The sequence below is a fragment of the Jaculus jaculus genome, chromosome 12, assembly GCF_020740685.1.
Source record: "Jaculus jaculus isolate mJacJac1 chromosome 12, mJacJac1.mat.Y.cur, whole genome shotgun sequence".
NCBI lineage: Eukaryota > Metazoa > Chordata > Mammalia > Rodentia > Dipodidae > Jaculus > Jaculus jaculus.
In genome coordinates, this window is record NC_059113.1 from 55814936 (window position 1) to 55834596 (window position 19661).

The 19661-nt window shown below is 37.3% G+C and overlaps 1 protein-coding gene across 1 annotated transcript in view; it reads left to right on the plus strand.

Moving 5' to 3' along the window:
• The window catches only part of LOC101613773 (phospholipid-transporting ATPase ABCA3-like), a 196412-nt gene that overhangs the window by 41909 nt on the left and 134842 nt on the right, over positions 1-19661 (plus strand). The window contains exon 10 of the mRNA XM_045130610.1: positions 10641-10772. Within this exon, the coding sequence (XP_044986545.1) occupies positions 10641-10772 (132 nt within the window). The remainder of the gene's footprint in view (positions 1-10640; positions 10773-19661) is intronic.

Here is a 19661-nt window from a genome sequence, read left to right on the forward strand (position 1 = left end):
TTAACTGTGATAACACCAGTACAGTACCTGCCAAATAAGCAAGGTATATATGCTTATATATACCTATATACTGAGAAGTGCTAATTGTACCTCTTCCATATCAGGATAAATTACATGTTAAATCTGATGGATGGTTAGATTTGCCATTATTTTTTTGTTGTTGTTTTTTTTGGTTTTCGAGGTAGAGTCTCACTCTAGTTCAGGCTGACCTGGATTTCACTATGTAGTCTCAGGCTGGCCTCGAACTCATGGTGATCCTCCTACCTCTGCCTCCCGAGTGCTGGGATTAAAGGCGTGTGCCACCACGCCTGGCGAGATTTGTCATTCTTAAATAAGCTATATTTTGGGCTTGTCAAAAGTTGCTTCCTGATTCATAGTGCCTTTGTTTCCTCTTCTGTTGTCCATTAGGGAAGGGTCTCACTTGGTCACAAGCTGACCTGGAACCCTCAACAGACCAGAAATCTTAGCCTTCTACTTGACAGGGTTAAGGGTGTGGAGCAACACACATGCTAAGAGACTGTGACTTTGTTAGAAGATCTGGTTGTCATAATACCTACTCTTGCATAAACATGTTGTACTCTTTTTCATTGCATTGTTTAGTTAAATTTTAGAATCTACCTGTATTTTGTTCCACTCAGCCTACCAGAATACTCTCATAACAGGCATACCCAACATCAAGGGTTACTTTTATACTCTCAGAGTCTTAAGAGCCACACTTAGCACCTTATGCTCCTACCCTGAAGATATATCACATCAGATTGATTGATAAATCTAATAATACTGCAGCTAATTAGAAAATCCAAGCATTAAATTAATCCAAGAGGCAAAAATATGTACATTATAATAAAAGAAACACAAAAAATCATGACAATATAAATCCACCAAAAAGAATTAATGCATCAGAAATGACCTCCTATGATAATGACTAAGAGAAAATTCTTGAGAAAGATTTCAAAAGAATGATTATAAATATGCTCAAAGAAGTCAAAGAGGAAATAAAAGGGATGAAAGAAGAAATCAAAGGACACAAAGAAGGTACAGGAAATAAATTTACTTAAATAAAGACGTCAATACAAGACATGAATAAGGAAATAAAAATAATCAAGAGAAACCAGTCAGAATTACTAGCAATGAAGAACACAGTCAATGAAATAAAAAGCTCTGTAGAAAATCTCACCAGTAGAATGGATGAAAGAAAGGACAGAATATCTAACCTACAAGTCCAGGTAGCAGATATAAATACAGTTCAGCAAAGAGAAAGACAAACTAATAGGAAAGTATAAATGGGAATTTCAAAATATTCGGGACACTATGAAAAGATCAAACATAAGAATCCAGGGTATAATATAAGGAGAAGAATTTCACCCCAAAGGCCTAGTAGGTGTTTTCAACAAAATCATAGAAGAAAAGTTCCCCCAAAATTGGGAAAGAGGTGTCAATGCAGATACAGGAAGTCTTTAGAACACCAGCCAGACAAAACCTGGAAAGAACCTCTCCTCACCATATTATAAGCAAACTACCAAACACACAATACAAAGAAAAACTATTGAAAGCAGTTAGGGAGCAAAATCAAGTTACCTACAAAGGCAGGCCCATCAGGATCACAGCAGGTTACTCAACACAAACTTTAAAAGACAGAAGGGCTTAGAGTGATGTATTCCAAGTTCTGAAAGATAACAACTGTCAACCAATATTACTTTATACTGCAAAGCAATCCATTCAAATACATGGAGAAATAAGGACATTCTACAACAAAACCAGACTAAAGGAGTACTTGAAGACAAAATGAGCTCTACAGAAAATACTTGAAAGAATCCTCCATGCTGAAGAGAAAGAAAAGCACACATATAAGGAACCTGGAAAAAACAAACAATACTGAAATACTAGTTAACACAAGAGAGCAAAGGTAAAACTTGAAGAACTACAAAAAATGGCAAAAATAAATACACACCTTTCAATAATATCTCTTAATATCAACAGCCTCAATGCCCCAACCAAAAGACATAGGTTTGCAGACTGAATTAAGAAGCAGGATCCTTCATTTTTTTGCCTCCAAGAAACTCACCTTTCTACAAAATATGGACACTGTCTTAGGGTAAAATGTTGGAAAACGATGTTTCAAGCAAATGGGCCTAGGAAACAAGCATGGGTTTGCATTCTAATATCTGACTAGGTAGACTTCAGTCCAACATTAGTTAGGAAAGATAAGGAAGGTCACTTTATATTGATTAAAGGCACACTTCAACAGGAGGACATTACAATCCTAAACATATATGCACCTAACATGGGGGCCCCCAAATACATCAAACAAACGCTATTACAACTAAGGTCACAGATAGCACCAAACACAGTTGTAGTGGGTGACTTGAACACCCCACTCTCATCAATTGACAGGTCAACCTGGCAAAAAATTAACAGAGAAAAAAAAATTAACAGACATCTGGACTAAATGAGGTCATAGAAGAAGTGGACCTAACAGATATATACAGGAAATTTCATCCAAATGTTGCATAATATATTATTTGCAGCAGCACATGGAATATTCTCTAAAATAGAGCATATATTAGGACACAAAGCAAATCTTAACAAATACAGCAAAATTGAAGTAATTGCTTGCATTCTATCTGACCATAATGGAATCAAACTACAAATCAATAGCAAGAAAAGCTATAGAGCATACACAAAATCATGGAAACTAAACAATACACTACTAAATGATGAATGGGTCAATGAAGAAATCAAGAAGGAATTTAAAAAATTCATAGAGTCAAATGATAATGAGAACAGAACATACCAAAACCTTTGAAACACAATAAAGACAGTCCTAAGAGGTAAATTCATAGCTTTAAGTGCCTATATTAAGAAATTAGAAAGGTATCAAGTAAACAACCTAATGCTTCACCTTAAAGCTTTGGAAAAAGAAGAACAAGGCAAACCAAAAATCAGAAGATGGGAAGAAATAATAAAGATTAGGGCAGACATTAATGAAATAGAAGCAAAAAAAAAAAAAAAACTAAAACAAAGAATCAATGAAACAAGAGTTGGTTTTTTGAAAGGGTAAACAAGATTGGTAAACTCTTAGCAAATCTGACCAAAAGAAAGAGAAAGGGGCACAAATTAATAAAATTATAGATGAGAAAGGCAACATCACGACAGATACCAGAGCAATTCAAAAAATCATAGTGACATAGTATAAAAATATATACTCCTGTAAGTATGAAAATCTGAAAGAAATAGATGATTTCTTTGATTTATATGACCTACCTAAGTTAAATAAGGATAAGATTAATCACTGAAATAGACCTATAACAAGTATGGAGATCCAAGCAGTTATCAAAAATCTCCCAAATAAAAAAGTCCAGGCCCAGATGGATTCATGGTGAATTTTATCAGCCCATCAGAGAAGAACTAACACCTTTGTTTCTTAAGGTTTTCCATAAAATAGAAAAAGAGGGAATCCTACCAAACTCCTTCTATGAAGTCATTATCACCCGATATCAAAACCAGGCAAAGATAGAAGAAAAAAGAAAATTATAGACCAATCTCTGTCACGAGCATAGATGCAAGAATTCTCAACAACATATTTGCAAACAGAATTCAAGAATATATCAGAAAGATCATTTCATCCCAATGAAGTAGGCTTTATCCCAGAGATGCAGGGATGGTTCAACATACGCAAATCTATAAATGTAATACATTATATAAATGGACTGAAGGACAAAAATCACATGATCATCTCATTAGATGCAGAGAAAGCATTTGACAAAATCCAACATCCCTTCATGATAAAAGTCCGACAGAGGCTGAGAATAGAAGGAACATATCTCAATATAATAAAGGCTATTTATGACAAGCCTACAGCCAACATATTACTAAATGGGGAAAAATTGGAAGCTTTTCCATTAAAATCAGGAATAAGACAAGTTGTCCACAGTCCCCACTTTTATTTAATATAGTTTTGGAAGTCTTAGCCATAGCAATAAGGCAAGAGACAGACATAAAAGGGATACAAATTGGAAAGGAAGAGATCAAGTTACCATTATTTGCAGATGACATGATTCTATACATAAAGGACCCTAAAGACTCTACTAGCAAACTGTTAGAGGTGATCAAAACCTACAGCCATGTAGCAGGATACAAAATAAATGCACAGAAATCAGTAGCTTTCATATATGCTAACAACAAACACACAGAGGATGAAATCAGAGAATCACTCCCATTCACAATTGCATCAAAAAAAAAATAAAGTACCTTGGAATAAACCTAACCAAGGAAGTAAAGAATCTCTACAATGAGAACTTTAAAACAGTCATGCGAGAAATTGCAGAAGACACTAGAAAGTGGAGAAACATCCCCTGTTCCTGGATTGGAAGAATCAATATTGTGAAAATGGCAATCTTACCAAAAGCATTTAATGCAATCCCTATCAAAATTCCAAAAACATTCTTCTTGGAAATAGAAAAAACAATCCAAAAATTCATTTGGAATCACAAAAAACCTTGAATATCTAAAATAATACTGAGCAACAAAAATAAGGCTGGTGGTATCACCATTACCTGATTTTAAGCTATACTATAGAGCCATAGTAACAAAAACAGTGTGGTACTGGCACAAAAACAGACATGTAGATCAGTGGAACAGAATAGAGGACCCAGATGTAAGTCTGGGTAGGTATAGCCACCGGATATTCAACAAAAAATGCCAAAAATACTCATTGGAGAAAAGACAGCCTCTTCAGCAAACGGTGTTGGGAAAACTGGATATATATCTGCAGAAGGATGAAAATAGATTCTTCTTTCTTGGCATGCACAAGAATTAAGTCCAAATGGATTAAAGACCTTAACATCAGACCTGAAACTCTGAAACTGCTAGAGGAAAAAGTAGAGGAAACCCTTCAACATATTGGTCTTGGCAAAGACTTTCTGAATACAACCCCAATTGCTCAGGCAATATAACCACCGATTAATCACTGGGACCTCATGAAATTACAAAGATTTTGCACTGCAAAGGACACAGTGAAAAAACAAAGAGGCAACCTGCAGAATGGGAAAAAATCTCCGCCAGCTATATATCTGAGAGAGGATTAATATCTAGGATATACAATGAATTCAAAAAGTTAAATAATAAGGGATCAAACAAGCCAATCAAAAAATAGGCTATGGAGCTAAATAGAGCATTCTCAAAGGAAGAAATACGAATGGCATATAAGCATCTAAAAAATGTTCTATGTCACTAGTCATCAGGGAAATGCAGATTAAAACTACATTGAGATTCCATCTCCTGTCAGATTGGCCACCATCATGAAAACAAATGATCATAAATGTTGGCGGGGATGTGGAAAAAGAGGAACCCTTCTACACTGCTGGTGGGAATGCAATCTGGTCCTGCCATTGTGGAAATCAGTGTGGAGGTTCCTAAAACAGCTAAAGATTGATCTACCATATGACCCAGCTATAGCACTCCTAGGCATATATCTGAAGGAATCATCTCATTTCCTTAGAAGTACGTGCTCTACCATGTTTATTGCTGCTCAATTTATAATAGCTGGGAAGTGGAACCAGCCTAGATATCCCTCAACTGATGAGTGGATATTGAAGATGTGGCACATTTATACAATGGAGTTCTACTCAGTGGTAAAGAAAAATGAAGTTATGAAATTTGCAGAAAAATGGATGAATCTGGAAAGGATTATACTAAGTGAGGCAACCCATGCCCAGAAAGCCAAGTGCCATATGTTCTCCCTCATATGTGGATCCTAACTACAGATGATTGCGCTTCTGCTTGAGAAGGAAAATACTTAGTAGCAGAGGCCAGTAAGTTAAAAAGGAGTTATAAAGGGAAGAGAAAGGAAGGGAAGAGGGTACTGAATAGGTTGATATTGTATATATGTAAGTACAATGATTGAGATGGAGAGGTAATATGATGGAGAATGGAATTTCAAAGGGGAAAGTGTGTGGTGGGGTGGGAGGGAATTACCATGGGATATTTTTTACAATCATGGAAAATGCTAATAAATTTTTTTTTTAATGTATTGGGATGGCAACTGGGAAGATAGTTCAGTGTTGAAGGTTCTTGCTTGCAAAGCCTACTGGCTTGGGTTTGATCTCCTAGTATACTCAGGTAAAGCCAAATGCATAAAGTGGTGCATGCATCTAGTGTTTCTTTGCATTGATAAGAAGCTTGAGTATACCAATATTATATTTTCTTTTCTTTCTTCCTTCCTTCCTTCCTTCCTTCCTTCCTTCCTTCCTTCCTTCCTTCCTTTTTTCCTTCCTTCCTTCCTTCCTTCCTTCCTTCCTTCCTTCCTTCCTTCCTTCCTTCCTTCTTCCTTCCTTCCTTCCTTCCTTCCCTTTCCTCCCTCTCTCTCTCGCTCTCTCTCTCTCCGCCCCCTTTCAAATAAATAAAAAAATTTAAGAAAAGAAAAAAAAAAAAACAAATTGGAAAGGAAGATATCAAGTTATCATTATTTGCAGATGACATGATTCTATACATAAAGGATCCTAAAGACTCTACCAGCAAACTGTTAGAGCTGATAAACATCTATAGCCAGGCAACAGGATACAAAATAAATACCCAGAAATCAGTAGCCTTCCTATATGCTAACAACAAACACACAGAGGATGAAATCAGAGAATCATTCCCATTCAAAATTGCATAAAAAAAACAACAACAAAGTACCTTGAAATAAACCTAACCAAGGAAGTAAAGGATCTCCATAATGAAAACCTTAAAACACTCAAGTGAGAAATTGAAGAAGACACTAGGAAATGGAAAATCATCCTTTGTTCCTGGATTGGAAGAATCAATATTGTGGAAATGGAAAGCTTACCAAAAGTAATCTACACATTTAATGCAATCCCCATCAAAATTTCAATGGCATTCTTCATAGAAATAGAAAAAACAATCCAAAAATCTATTTGGAACCACCAAAAATCTCAAATATCTGAAACAATACTGAGCAACAAAAATAAGGCTAGTGGTATCACTATACCTGATTTTAAGCTATACTACAGAGCCATAGTAACAAAAACAGCATGATATGGGGAAAAAAATCAGACATGTAGATCAATGGAATAGAATAGAGGACCCAGATGTAAGTCTGAGTAGCTATAGCCACCTGATATTTGATAAAAATGCCAAAAATACACATTGGAGAAAAGACAGCCTCTTCAGCAAATGGTGCTGGGAAAACTGGATATGTATCTGTAGAAGGGTGAAAATAGATTCTTCTCTCTCCCCATGCACAAGAATTAAGTCCAAATTGATTAAAGACCTTAATATCAGACCTGAAACTCTGAAAATGCTGGAGGAAAAAGTAAGGGAAACCCTTCAACATATTGGTCTTGGCAAAGAGTTTCTGAATATAACTCCAATTGCTCAGGCAATAAAACTACAGATCAACTGCTGGGACCTCGTGAAATTACAAAGATTTTGTAATTGACACCGTGATTAAAGCAAAGAGGCAACTTTCAGAATGGGAAAACTCTTTGCCAGCTATATATCTGATAGAGGATTAATATCTAGGATATACAAAAAATTCAAAAAATTAAATACTAAGAAATCAAATAAGCCAATTTAAAAGTGGGCTATGGGGGCTGGAGAGATGGCTTAGCGGTTAAGCGCTTGCCTATGAAGCCTAAGGACCCCGGTTCGAGGCTCGGTTCCCCAGGTCCCACGTTAGCCAGATGCACAAGGGGGCGCACGTGTCTGGAGTTCGTTTGCAGAGGCTGGAAGCCCTGGCACGCCCATTCTCTCTCCCTCTATCTGTCTTTCCCTCTGTGTCTGCCACTCTCAAATAAATAAATAAATAAAATTTTTTAAAAAAAAATGTGGGCTATGGAACTAAATAGAGAGTTCTCAAAGAAGAAAAATTATTGCTTATACCAGTATCTTAAAGCATTTGTACTGCTTTCTTCTAGTAATTTTGTACTTATAGGTATTTGGTTACTTGAACTAATTTTTGTATATACAGAGAGGTAAGTGTCTAGTTCCATTCTGTACATGCATAACCAGTTTTCTAGCACCATTTGACTGTTCTCTATATACACTTTTGTTTGCCTTTGCAAACATGTTTACTATGCATACGTGAATTTGCATTTGGATTCTATCTTATGTCCTATATATCAATGAATAAGTTCATATGCCAATAACATTTATCTAGGTGTTATAACTTTATGATATAAATGTCAGATATTTTTATTTTTGTTGTTGAATATTTTGATGTCTGTAGCTTTGTTCTTCCTGTCCAAGATTGTATTGAGCACTTCTTAGCTTTTATGGTAGGATATGTATTTAAATGTTCTTTTTTATTTCTGTGGAAAAAGTTGGTATTTTGTGCTGGAGAGATGGCTTAGTGGTTAAGGCCTTTTCCTATAAAGCCAAAGAACCCAGGTTTGATTCCCCAAGACCCATGTAAGCCAGATGCATAAGGTGGCACATGCATTTGGAGTTCATTTAAAGTAGCTGAAGGCCCTGGCATGCTGTCTCTCTCTCTTTCTTACTCCCTCTCAAAGAAATAAAATACTTTTTTAAAAAGAAAATTGATATTTTGATGGAGATTTTATTTATTACATATGTTTCTTTGGGTACTAAGACATTTTAACAATATCATTTCTCAAGTTCTTGGAAACTTGGGAACATGGGCATTCTAACTATTTTCTATTGTCCTCTGATTTTTTTTCAGTGTTTTATGGTTTTTTTAAAAAAATTATTTATTTATTTATTTATTTATTTATTTATTTATTTATTTATTTGAGAGTGACAGACACAGAGAGAAAGACAGATAGAGGGGGAGAGAGAGAATGGGCCCGCCAGGGCTTCCAGCCTCTGCAAACGAACTCCAGACGTGTGTGCCCCTTGTGCATCTGGCTAACGTGGGACCTGGGGAACTGAGCCTCGAAATGGGGTCCTTAGGCTTCACAGGCAAGTGCTTAACTGCTAAGCCATCTCTCCAGCCCTGTTTTATGGTTTTTATTGCAGAGATTGTTCACTGCTGTAGTTACCCTTACTCCTAGGTATTTTTGTAAACTGGATTATTTTGATTTCTTCTTTGATAGTAAGTTCTTAGTGTAGAAAACAGCTATAGATTTTTATATATTGATATGTATTGCAACTTTGCTGAATTTACCAGTTCTAACAGTTTTAATGGTATTTTAGTCTTTTCCATGCTGTCTGTAAACTGGAATCATTTGTCTTCATTTCCTGACTGATGTGCCTTAGGTATCTCTTAGCTTGGCTCAGGGTATTGTCCTGGCGAAGACTTCCAGGACTATATTAAACAAGGGCAGTGGACACATAAGCATTCCTGTTCTCTTCCAGATGTTATTGGAAGTATTTTCAGCTTTTTCTCATTCAGTATGATATGGTATATTAGACTAACATGTGTATTCCTTTCTCTACATTTACATTATTGAGGGCTTTTATCATGGAGAAATGTTGATTTTTTTTACCAACTTATTCTGTATTTCTAGAAATGATCATACATTTTTAAAAGACTGAAACTTAATAAATTATTGTTTTTTAAGTTTTTAAAAATAATTTATTTAGTGTGTGTATGTATGTACTATGGCACACAAGCGGAAGTGAGAGGACAACATTCAGGTTGGTCCTTGCCCACAACCTTGTTTTGATGCAGAGTCTATCATTATTGTTCACTGCTCTATTCTGGATATTCTAGGAAATTTTTCTGTCTCCACCACCCTTCATGCCATAGGCTCCCTGGAATTATGGGTGCCTGCCACAGGCTCCAGCTTTTATTTTTTAATAAACGTTGTTTTTTTTTTTTTTTTTTTGAGAGCGACAGACACAGAGAAAAAGACAGATAGAGGGAGAGAGAGAGGATGGGCGCTCCAGGGCTTCCAGCCACTGCAAACGAATTCCAGACGCGTGCGCCCCCTTGTACATCTGGCTAACGTGGGACCTGGGGAACCGAGCCTCGAACCGGGGTCCTTAGGCTTCACAGGCAAGCGCTTAACCGCTAAGCCATCTCTCCAGCCCAGGCTCCAGCTTTACATGGGATCTGGAGACATGAACTCATGTACTCAGAGTTCCATGGCAAGCATGTGATCCACATAGCAATCTCTCTATCCCCCTTACTGAATCATATTTACTTCATCTTCAAATATATAATTGAGGCTTTTTCCCTTGCAAGTACCATAATGGTAAAGAAGGCCATGACTCCTTAGTACAGTGTTGTTCTACTGTTTGGTTTGTACTAAGGCCCAAGAAGATACACTTACCATAGTTTGTGTACTGTCAATGAAAATGACAGCACAGTAAAGCAGAAAGAAAATACATAACAATATTTTATGAACATTTTGTCTTCAAAGATTCACTGAAAAGTTCCTAGGATGTCCATAAATGTGTAGATTATGCCCAACAAGAAAGACATGACTCAGAGTGATATAATGCTTTGATTTTTTTTGAGCTGGTTGATTTCATTGTTTTGATTATAAATAGCATTGTGATCTGGGTCCATTATTTTAGGAATACATATTATATAGAATTCGCTTCCCAATGCAGTTTTAGCTTACCTGATGTAATCCATAGCAAAACTAGAGTGAAATGAATCAAAGATGCTTTGAGTCTTTTAGAACACTTCATTTTTCATTATTACCATGATTATGTTTGCATGCTTTTAGAAATCCTACTGGTTTGGAGAAGTACCCTTAGAGAATATTGAGGACCAACTTTCTGAAGTGTCGCAAAGTGATTATGTTGAAGCCGAGCCTGTTGATTTAGTGGCTGGTATCAGAATTCAACATTTGAACAAGGTACTATTCTGCAAGTCTGGTGTGAGTGTATGTGTTTTAGTCTAAAAGTTTAGGACTAAAAGTTAGTTTAAAATACAGACTAAATGTGTGGTACAGCTATGTTAATTGAAAATTCTTTGACAAAATTAAAGTGAAATCTATGCTAATTCTTTTAAATCTCTGTTTAAGCTGGGTATAGTGTCACATATCTATATTTCCAGTATTTGGGAGGCTGAGGCAAGATATTGCCAGAATGCCAGCCTAGTAAGATGCTATCTCCAATAAATAAATAAATAAATAAATCCATGCATTATCCCTCTCCTTTCTTCAGAATGGAATCCAGCTTTGTTTAAATTGTGTGTCTTCCATGATACTCTGATACTCCAAAATAGAACTGACTTGGAACTGTTACAATTAGATACAAATATTAGTTTATAGTCATTATTATGATTTTATTTGTTATATAAATTGTGTGTTATACTGTGTGACTATGCCCTTCTCTGTCCAAAGAGATTTTCTTAGACATTTCTTCTTATCTGCAGCAAGTGCAGGCATCTGTTTTTCAGGAAACTCCTATGTCTGCTGATATTCCCTTGCCCTTAAGGAGCTACTCCCACTTAATTTGAATGTTAAATTTCACCATTTTGGGAATTAAAATCCTTTATTCACAAAGGAATAGGAATGAAAAAGAAACTTATGCTTTTATGGCTTCTTTGCTCCAACATGTTGCAGGCACATTCTGGCTTGACCTTACCTACCCAGGTGTTGTTTTTCTTTGGCTATCCTAATTCACATCAACAATTTTGTTGACATTTTTAACTTTAGCATTTGATGTTATTATCTTATGGAAGATATGAGCTATGGCCCTATCCATAGTTTTACTTAGTCACATATTGTTCTCTCTCCAATTTTTTTTTGGTATGTGCACATGCATGCATGTGTGTACACATGTTCACGAGTGACATGGCGTACATGTGGAGGTCGGAGGACAACATTTGGATGTTGGTCCTGCCTTCCACTCATTTGAGGATGTTCTTCACTGAGTCTGTTAGGCTAGCTGACGTGCAAGCTTCTGGAGTATTATCCCGCCTCCATCTTCTATGTCACTGTAGCTGCACTGGGATTACAGACACTCACTTAATCATCCAGCTTGATGTGGATGCTAGGAATGCAATCTCAGATACTGAAGCTTGCACAGCAAGTGCTTGCTCCATTGATCTATATTCACAGCCTGTTATCTCTACCATTTCTGGTTTTTCCTCCAGAAGTGCCCTTGACACTTAACTCTAGTGTTGATAGCATTCATTCCTTCCAAGATCTTTCTCTCAAATCTATGTATCCAGAATTACGAGTGTTGAGCAGAACCAAAGCCTTCTATGTACCCTCAAGAAAATCAGCAACTAGTTTCTGAGATCTCCTGTTTTCTAGATGCTACTCAGGACATAGTGGTGGATGAGATAGTAAAAATAAAAATAAAATAGAAGTTTTCAGAAATTTATGGACAATTATCATCAAATAGCTATAGAAGCAACCATTAATTAAATTATTTTCTATTGCCAACCATTAACAACTTTCTGGCTGGAAGGATGGCTTAGAGTTTAAGGCATTTGCCTGCAAAGCCAAAGGACCTAGGATCTATTTCCCAGGACCCACGTTATCCAGGTGCACAAGGGGGTGCATGCTCATTTGCAGTGGCTGGAGGCCCTAGTGCACCCATTCTCTCTCTCTCTCCCCCTTTCTCTGTCAAATAAATAAATAAATAAGAATAAAACATTTACAAAAGAATTAGTAACTTTCTAACAGCTTGTAAATTCTGGATAGTTTATTTTATTTATCAGAGAGAGAAAGAGAATTGGTGTCAGAGCCTCAGCCAGTGCAGTCGAACTCCAGATGTGTGCACCATTTTGTGTGCTTGTGCAACCTTGCACACTTGCATCACTGTGTGCATCTGACTTATGTGGGATCTGGAGAGTTGACCATAAGTTCTTAGGCTTTGCAAGCAAGCTCCTTAATCGATAAGCCATCTCTCCAGCCCTTCTCTATTTAATTAATATAAATTTGTATGGGCACATGTGTTGATACTATCACTTCTCTCCTCCCTGCCCCCATTCCACTGAGGACTGGCATTCCCTGTGGGGCTGTGAGTTGTGAGGGTAGCAGTCAGTCATTGGTGGGGCAGTGTCTCTGTATATGCCCTCCCAGCATGTGGCTCTTAAAATCTTAAAATCTTTCCATCTCCTCTTCCACAAAATTCCCCAAGCAGTGGTAGGTATGTTTTAAGTCTGCTTCATCCAGGAGCTTCTAGACTTCTGATTTGGTATGTGTTGAGCAGCCTCAGTATCTGTTTCCTTCACGCTGGCCAGGATTTTTAGGCTCACCATAGAAGGAGCACTCTTGCTCATCTCACCAATTCCTCTGTGGTTTCACCTGAGCCCTGGCTAATGTGTGAAGAGTAATTTATCTCCTCAGTTCTCACTACCTTCTGAAAAATAAAAAAAAATTCTCCAATAGAAAATGAGGTCAACATAAGTTAAATGGGATAAGCATTGTTAATTCAGAGAGATTTTGATGGATGTAGTCCCTCTTTTGGCAAAAGAATTAATGGGAACTTGTCATTGGAGACTAATCTTGGTCTCTATAGGATTCTGTTTCCCAGTTCCAGCTGTGGGTTTCTTCCCACTGAGTGCATTGCTTAGTTAATCAGAAAGTCATTAGTTACCCTCCAAGGCTGGATGCCACCATTGTACAGGTGTGTATACCTTGTCAGACTGGTTGCTTTTGAATAGCAGTTTCCCCTGCTTGCTCACAATGTTGTTGGCCACTTTCCCACAGCAGCTCATGAAGCACTTTCAAGCACTATATGGGTTATCTATCTGGGAACTAGCTTCCTTCTGTATTTCAGTCGGATCTCATGGTGGTCTGTGTTGGCAGCATGTGGTATCCTCAGAAATTAGGTCTTACCTTTTACCTCAGGCAGGTAATCAAGTGCTTTGATAGACGCTTGCCTTGTTTGGGGGATCTCATAGATCTCTCTGATCAACAGTGCAATGTGATAGCAACCAATTTCTGGTATTGGGAGTTACATGCCAGAGCCTTTTTTTTTTTTCTTTTTAAATATTTACTTATGAGAGAAAGGCAGAGAGAGAAGCTGCTGCAAACAAACTCCAGATGCATGTACCCCTTGTGCATCTGGCTTACATGGGTACTAGGGAATCTAATCTAGGTCCTTAAGCTTTGCAGACAAGTGTGTTAAACTGCTAAGCCATCTCTCCGTCTAAGAGCCAAATGTTTTAAGGTTAGGTTTCATCCCGCCCTCTCAAGAGCCCTTCTTACCAGATAATCCCTCACCCCATGCTCCTGTTGTGGGTTATATATTTTAGTCTCCTATCCAGGAAAAAGGTTTCTATGGTACCAATTCATTTTGGGTTTAGTTCTGTGTGTATCTTGCCTAACCTCCCATTCCCTCCTACCCCCAGTCCCTTCCTTCCACATTATCTGGCCCTTAAGTTGCCTGTCAGGTATGCTGTTCCACGTTAGGAACCACAGGTGAGGGAGAACATGCGGAGCTTGTTTTTCTGTGTTTGTGTTAGTTTGCTGAGTATAATTTATACCAAGTATTTCCATTATTCTATTAATTACATTATATCAGTTTTTTCCTTACTGCTGAGTAGAAGTCCATTGTATAAGTTTACCACATCTTCATTATCCATTCATATGATGATGGGTACCTGGGTTGATTCCATTTCTTAGATATTGTGAATTGAGCAGCTATAAATATGTTTGAGCAAATATCTCTGCTGAGAAACATGGAGTCTTTAGGGTAGGTGCCCAGTAGAGGAATAACTGAGTCAGTTGGTAGTTCTTTTATCATGTTTTCATGTTTTTCAGGAGTCTCCATATTGAATTTCATAGTGGCTAAACAGTGTTCCTCTGTTGCAGTCAGGTTCACATTGCTGATAGAAATCACCCAATCAAGAGCAGCTTGTGGAAATAAAAAGAAGTTTATTTTGGCTTACAGCCTTGAGGGGAAAGCTCCATGATGGCAGGGTAAAATGATGGCATGAGCAGAGTGTGAACATCACCCCCTGGCCAACATCAGGTGGACAACAGCAACAGGAGAGTGTGCCGGACAGGCAAGGGGGAGCTAGCTATAACACCCAACTGCCTTCAGAAGGTGTTAATTCCCAAATCTCCATCAGCTGGGGACCTAGCATTCAGAACACAAAAGTTTAGGGGGGACACTTGAATCAAACCACTACATCCTCTTTCCCCACATTCTTGCCAACATTTATTGAGGTTTGAATTTTTAATGATTGCCATCCTGATTGGAGTAAAGTAGAATCTCATATTTGTTGTAGTTTGCATTTCCCTGATGGTTAAGGATGTTGAACATTTCCTTAGGTGAACATTAGTAATTTGAATTTCTTCCATTGAGAACTACCTACTCAGTTCTCTGCCCCATTATTAAGTGGGTTGTTTGATTTTTTTATTGCTTAGGTTTTAGAGTCGTTTGTTGATTCTAGATATTAGGCCTCTGTCAGTGGTATAATTGGCAAATATTTTCTGCCATTCTGTGAGTAATATATTGGCTCTTATTATGGCATGTTTGTCCATACAAAAGCTTTTTAGGGGCTGGAGAGATGGCTTAGTGGTTAAGCGCTTGCCTGTGAAGCCTAAGGACCTCGGTTTGAGGCTCGGTTCCCCAGGTCCCACGTTAGGCAGATGCACAAGGGGGCACACGCATCTGGAGTTCATTTGCAGAGGCTGGAAGCCCTGGCGCACCCATTCTCTCTCTCTCCCTCTATCTGTCTTTCTCTCTGTGTCTGTCACTCTCAAATAAATAAATTAAAAAAAAAATTTTTTAAAAAAAAAAGCTTTTTAGCTTTATGAGATCCCATTGGTTTAGTGATTGTTTAACTTACAGGGCTACTGACATATTCTTCAGGAAGTCTTTCCCCACTCCTATATTATGGAAAGTTCTCCTTATTTTTTCTTCCAGGCAATTAAGAGTTTCAGGTATTATATTGATGTCATTAATCCATTTGGAGTTGACATTTGTGTATGGTGAGAGGAGTTGGCCTAGTTTCATTTTTTGACATGGGGTTATTCAATTTCTTTGGCATCATTTGTTAAAGATGTGTATTTTCTCCAGTGTACATTGTTGGTCCCTTTGTCAAAGATCAAGTAGCAGTAGTTACTTAACCTAAGGACTGGGTCTTTGATTCTATTCCATTGGTTGTCTTTTTGCCAGTACTATGCTGTTTTTATGAGTATGGATTTTTATTATCACTTTAGATTAGGTATGTTGATGCCTCCAGAGGTGTTATTTTGCTGAGGATGAGTTTAGATATCCAAGGCCTGCTGCCATTCCATATGAAGGTTTTTTTTTTTTTTTTTTTTTTTTGAGGTAGGGTCTCACTCTAGTCCAGACTGACCTGGAACTCACTATGTAGTCTCAGGGTGACCTCGAACTCATGGTGAGCCACCTATCTCTGCCTCCCAAGTGCTGGGATTAAAGGCATGTGCCACCACATCTGGCTCCATAAGAATTTTGAAATTAGTTTTTTTCTATTTCTGTGAAGAATGATGGTGGGATTTTTATTTTTATTGCATCAAATCTGTATATTGCTTTTGGTAGAATTTCCAATGTCATAGTTCTACCTATCCAAGAGCATGGAAAGTCTTTCTGTCTTTTCAAGTCCTCCTAAATTTATTTCTTTTTTATAATTTTTTTTTAATTTTTATTTATTTATTTGAGAGCGACAGACACAGAGAGAAAGACAGATAGAGGGAGAGAGAGAGCATGGGCGTGCCAGGGCTTCCAGCCTCTGCAAACGAACTCCAGATGTGTGCGCCCCCTTGTGCATTTGGCTAACGTGGGACCTGGGGAACCAAGCCTCGAACCGGAGTCCTTAGGCTTCACAGGCAAGCGCTTAACCGCTAAGCCATCTCTCCAGCCCTAAATTTATTTCTTTTTTTAAAAAAAATTTTTTTTGACAACTTCTATACTTACGGAAAATAAACCATGATAATTCCCTACCCTCCCCCCTTTTCCCTTCAAAACCCCACTCTCTATCACAGCCCCTCCATCTCTCCATTAGTCTCTCTTTTATTCTGATGTCATCGTCTTTTTCTCCTATTATGAGGGTCTTGAGAAGGTATTGCTAGGTACTTCAAGGTCATAGATATCAAGGCCAATTACAGCTGGAAAGTTGCATTATAAGGAGTGGTACCATTCCGTTGGCTCTTAGATTCTTTCTGCCATGTCTTCTGCAGTGGAGGGTATGATATAGATGTCTCAGTACTTGACAGTCCTCTGTCACTTCTCAGCACTGTGCCTTTTGTGTCATCCCGGTAGTCACTTCCATCTGAAAAGAGAAGCTTCTCTAATCAGAAGTGAGAGTAGCATTAAAATATGAATATGAACATTAAGTGTAGTGCTTACATGACAGTTTGGTGAGTATAAGATATGCATTTACCCTTATAGACATAGCTAAGACTTCCAATACTATATTAAATAAAAGGGGGGCACAGTGGACATCCTTGTCTTGTTCCTGAATTTAGTGGAAAAGCTTCACATTTTTCTCCATTTAGTACTATGTTGGCTGTAAGTTTGTCATAAATGGCCTTTATTATGTTGAGATATGTTCCTTCTATTCCCAGTTTCTGTAGGGTTTTTACCATGAAGGGTTGTTGGATTTTGTTGAATGCCTTTTCTGAATCTATTGAGATGATCATTTGATTTTTGTCCTTCATTTATATAGTGTGTTACATTTATTCGTTTGCATATATTGAACCATCCCCGCATCTCTGGGATTCTGTCGGGGTGAGTGACCTTTCTGATATATTCTTGTATTCTGTTTGCCAATATTTTGTTGAGAATTTTTGCAACTGTGTTCATGAGGGAGATTGGTCTATAATTTTTGTTGTTGTTGTTGTTCTCTTTGTCTTGTTTTGGTATCAGGATGATGCTGGCTTCATAGAAGGAGTTCAGTAGAATTCCTTCCTTTTCTATTTTATGGAAAAGTTTGAGAAGCAGTGGTGTTAGTCCTTCCATGAAGGTCTGGTAAAATTCACCAGTGATTCCACCTGGGCCTGCACTTTTTTTAGATGGGAGACCTTTTTATAACTACTTGGATCACTGTACTTGTTATAGTTCAATTTAAATGGTTTATGTCATCTTGATTTAATTTTGATAGCTCATATGAAACAAGGAAATCAGGCATATATATTCTTAAAGTATGTCCTTATGATTTTATGAATTACTTTGGTGTCTTTGTAATGGTGCCTTTTTCATCTCTAATTTTACTAATTTTTGTCTCTTCTCTCTTCTGTCATATTTACTAAGGGTTCATCAATCTTGTTTATCCTTTCATAGAATCAACTCTTTGTCTCATTGATTCTTTGGATTTTTTTGGTTTATGTTTCATTAATTTCTGCCCTAGTCTTTACTATTTCTTCCTGTCTACTGTGTTTTGGTTTGCCTTGTTCTGCCTTCTTTTTCCAAGGCTTTAGGGTGAAGTGTAAATTCTTCTGAATTTTCTAATTTCTTAATATTGACACTTAGAGCTATAAATTTCCCTCTTAGAACTGCCTTCATTGTGTCCAAAAGGTTTTGGTATGTTGTATTCTCATCATCATTTGATTCTATGAATTTATTGATTTCCTTCTTGGTTTCTTCAATGGCACATTCATGATTCAATAGTGTACTGTTTAGTCTCCATGAATTTCTGTATGTTCTGTAGTTTTTCTTGTTGCTGATTTGTAGTTTAATCCCATTGTAGTCAGAAGGAATACAAGAGATTATTTCAATTTTCCTGTATTTATTGTGATTTGATTTGTGTCCTAATATATGGTTTGTTTTGGAGAATGTTACATGTGCTGCTGAGAAAAATGTATATTCTGTAGCATTTGGATGAAATGTTCTGTAGATATCTTTTAGGTCTATTTGTTCCATGACATTATTTAATCTAGATGTCTCTATTTTTTGCCAAGATGACCTGTTAATTGATGAGAGTGGGCTATTGAAGTCACCCACTACAATTGTGTTGGTGTTATCTGTGACCTTAAGTCTAATAGTGTTTGTTTGATGAAATTGGGAGCCCCCACGTTAGGTTCATATACATTTAGGATTGTAATGTCCTCCTGTTGGAGTGTGCCTTTAATCAGTATAAAATGAACTTCTTTATCTTTCTTCACTAATGTTGGTTTGAAGTCTATCCTGTCAGATATTAAGATAGCAACCCCTGCTTGTCTCTTGTTTCAAATAAGGTTTTCCATCCTTTCACCCTAAGACAATGTCTATCTTTTATTGAGAGATGAGTTTCCTGGAAGCAACAAATAGCAGGATCCTACCTTTTAATCCAGTCTGCCAACCTGTGTGTTTGCATTGGAGCATTGAGGCCATTGATATTAAGAGTTATTATTGAAAGGTATGTGTTTATTCTCACCATTCTTCTTTTTTTTTTTAATGCTTCCTTTTTCCCTTTACTCTCTTGTTTTAGCTGTTATTTGAATATGGTTTATTTTTTCTGTTTGCTCATGCATGTGCTTTGCTTTCTCTTCAGCATGAAGCATTCCTTCCAGTATTTTCTGTAGAGCTGGCATAGTTGTCACGAATTCCTTTAGTCCATTTTTTGTTGTGGAATGTCCTTCAATTTGGATATATAGCTTTGCAGGATAAAGTAACCTTGGTTGGCAGTTGTTATCTTTCAGAACTTGAATCACATCATTCTAAGCTCTTCTGTTGTTTTTTTTTTTTTAGGTACGGTTTCACTCTAGTCTAGGCTAACCTGGAATTCACTCTGTAGTCTCAGGGTGGCCTCAAACTCACGGTGATCCTCCTACCTCTGCCTCCTGATTGCTGGGATTAAAGGCGTGCACCACCATGCCCAGCTTAAGCTCTTCTGG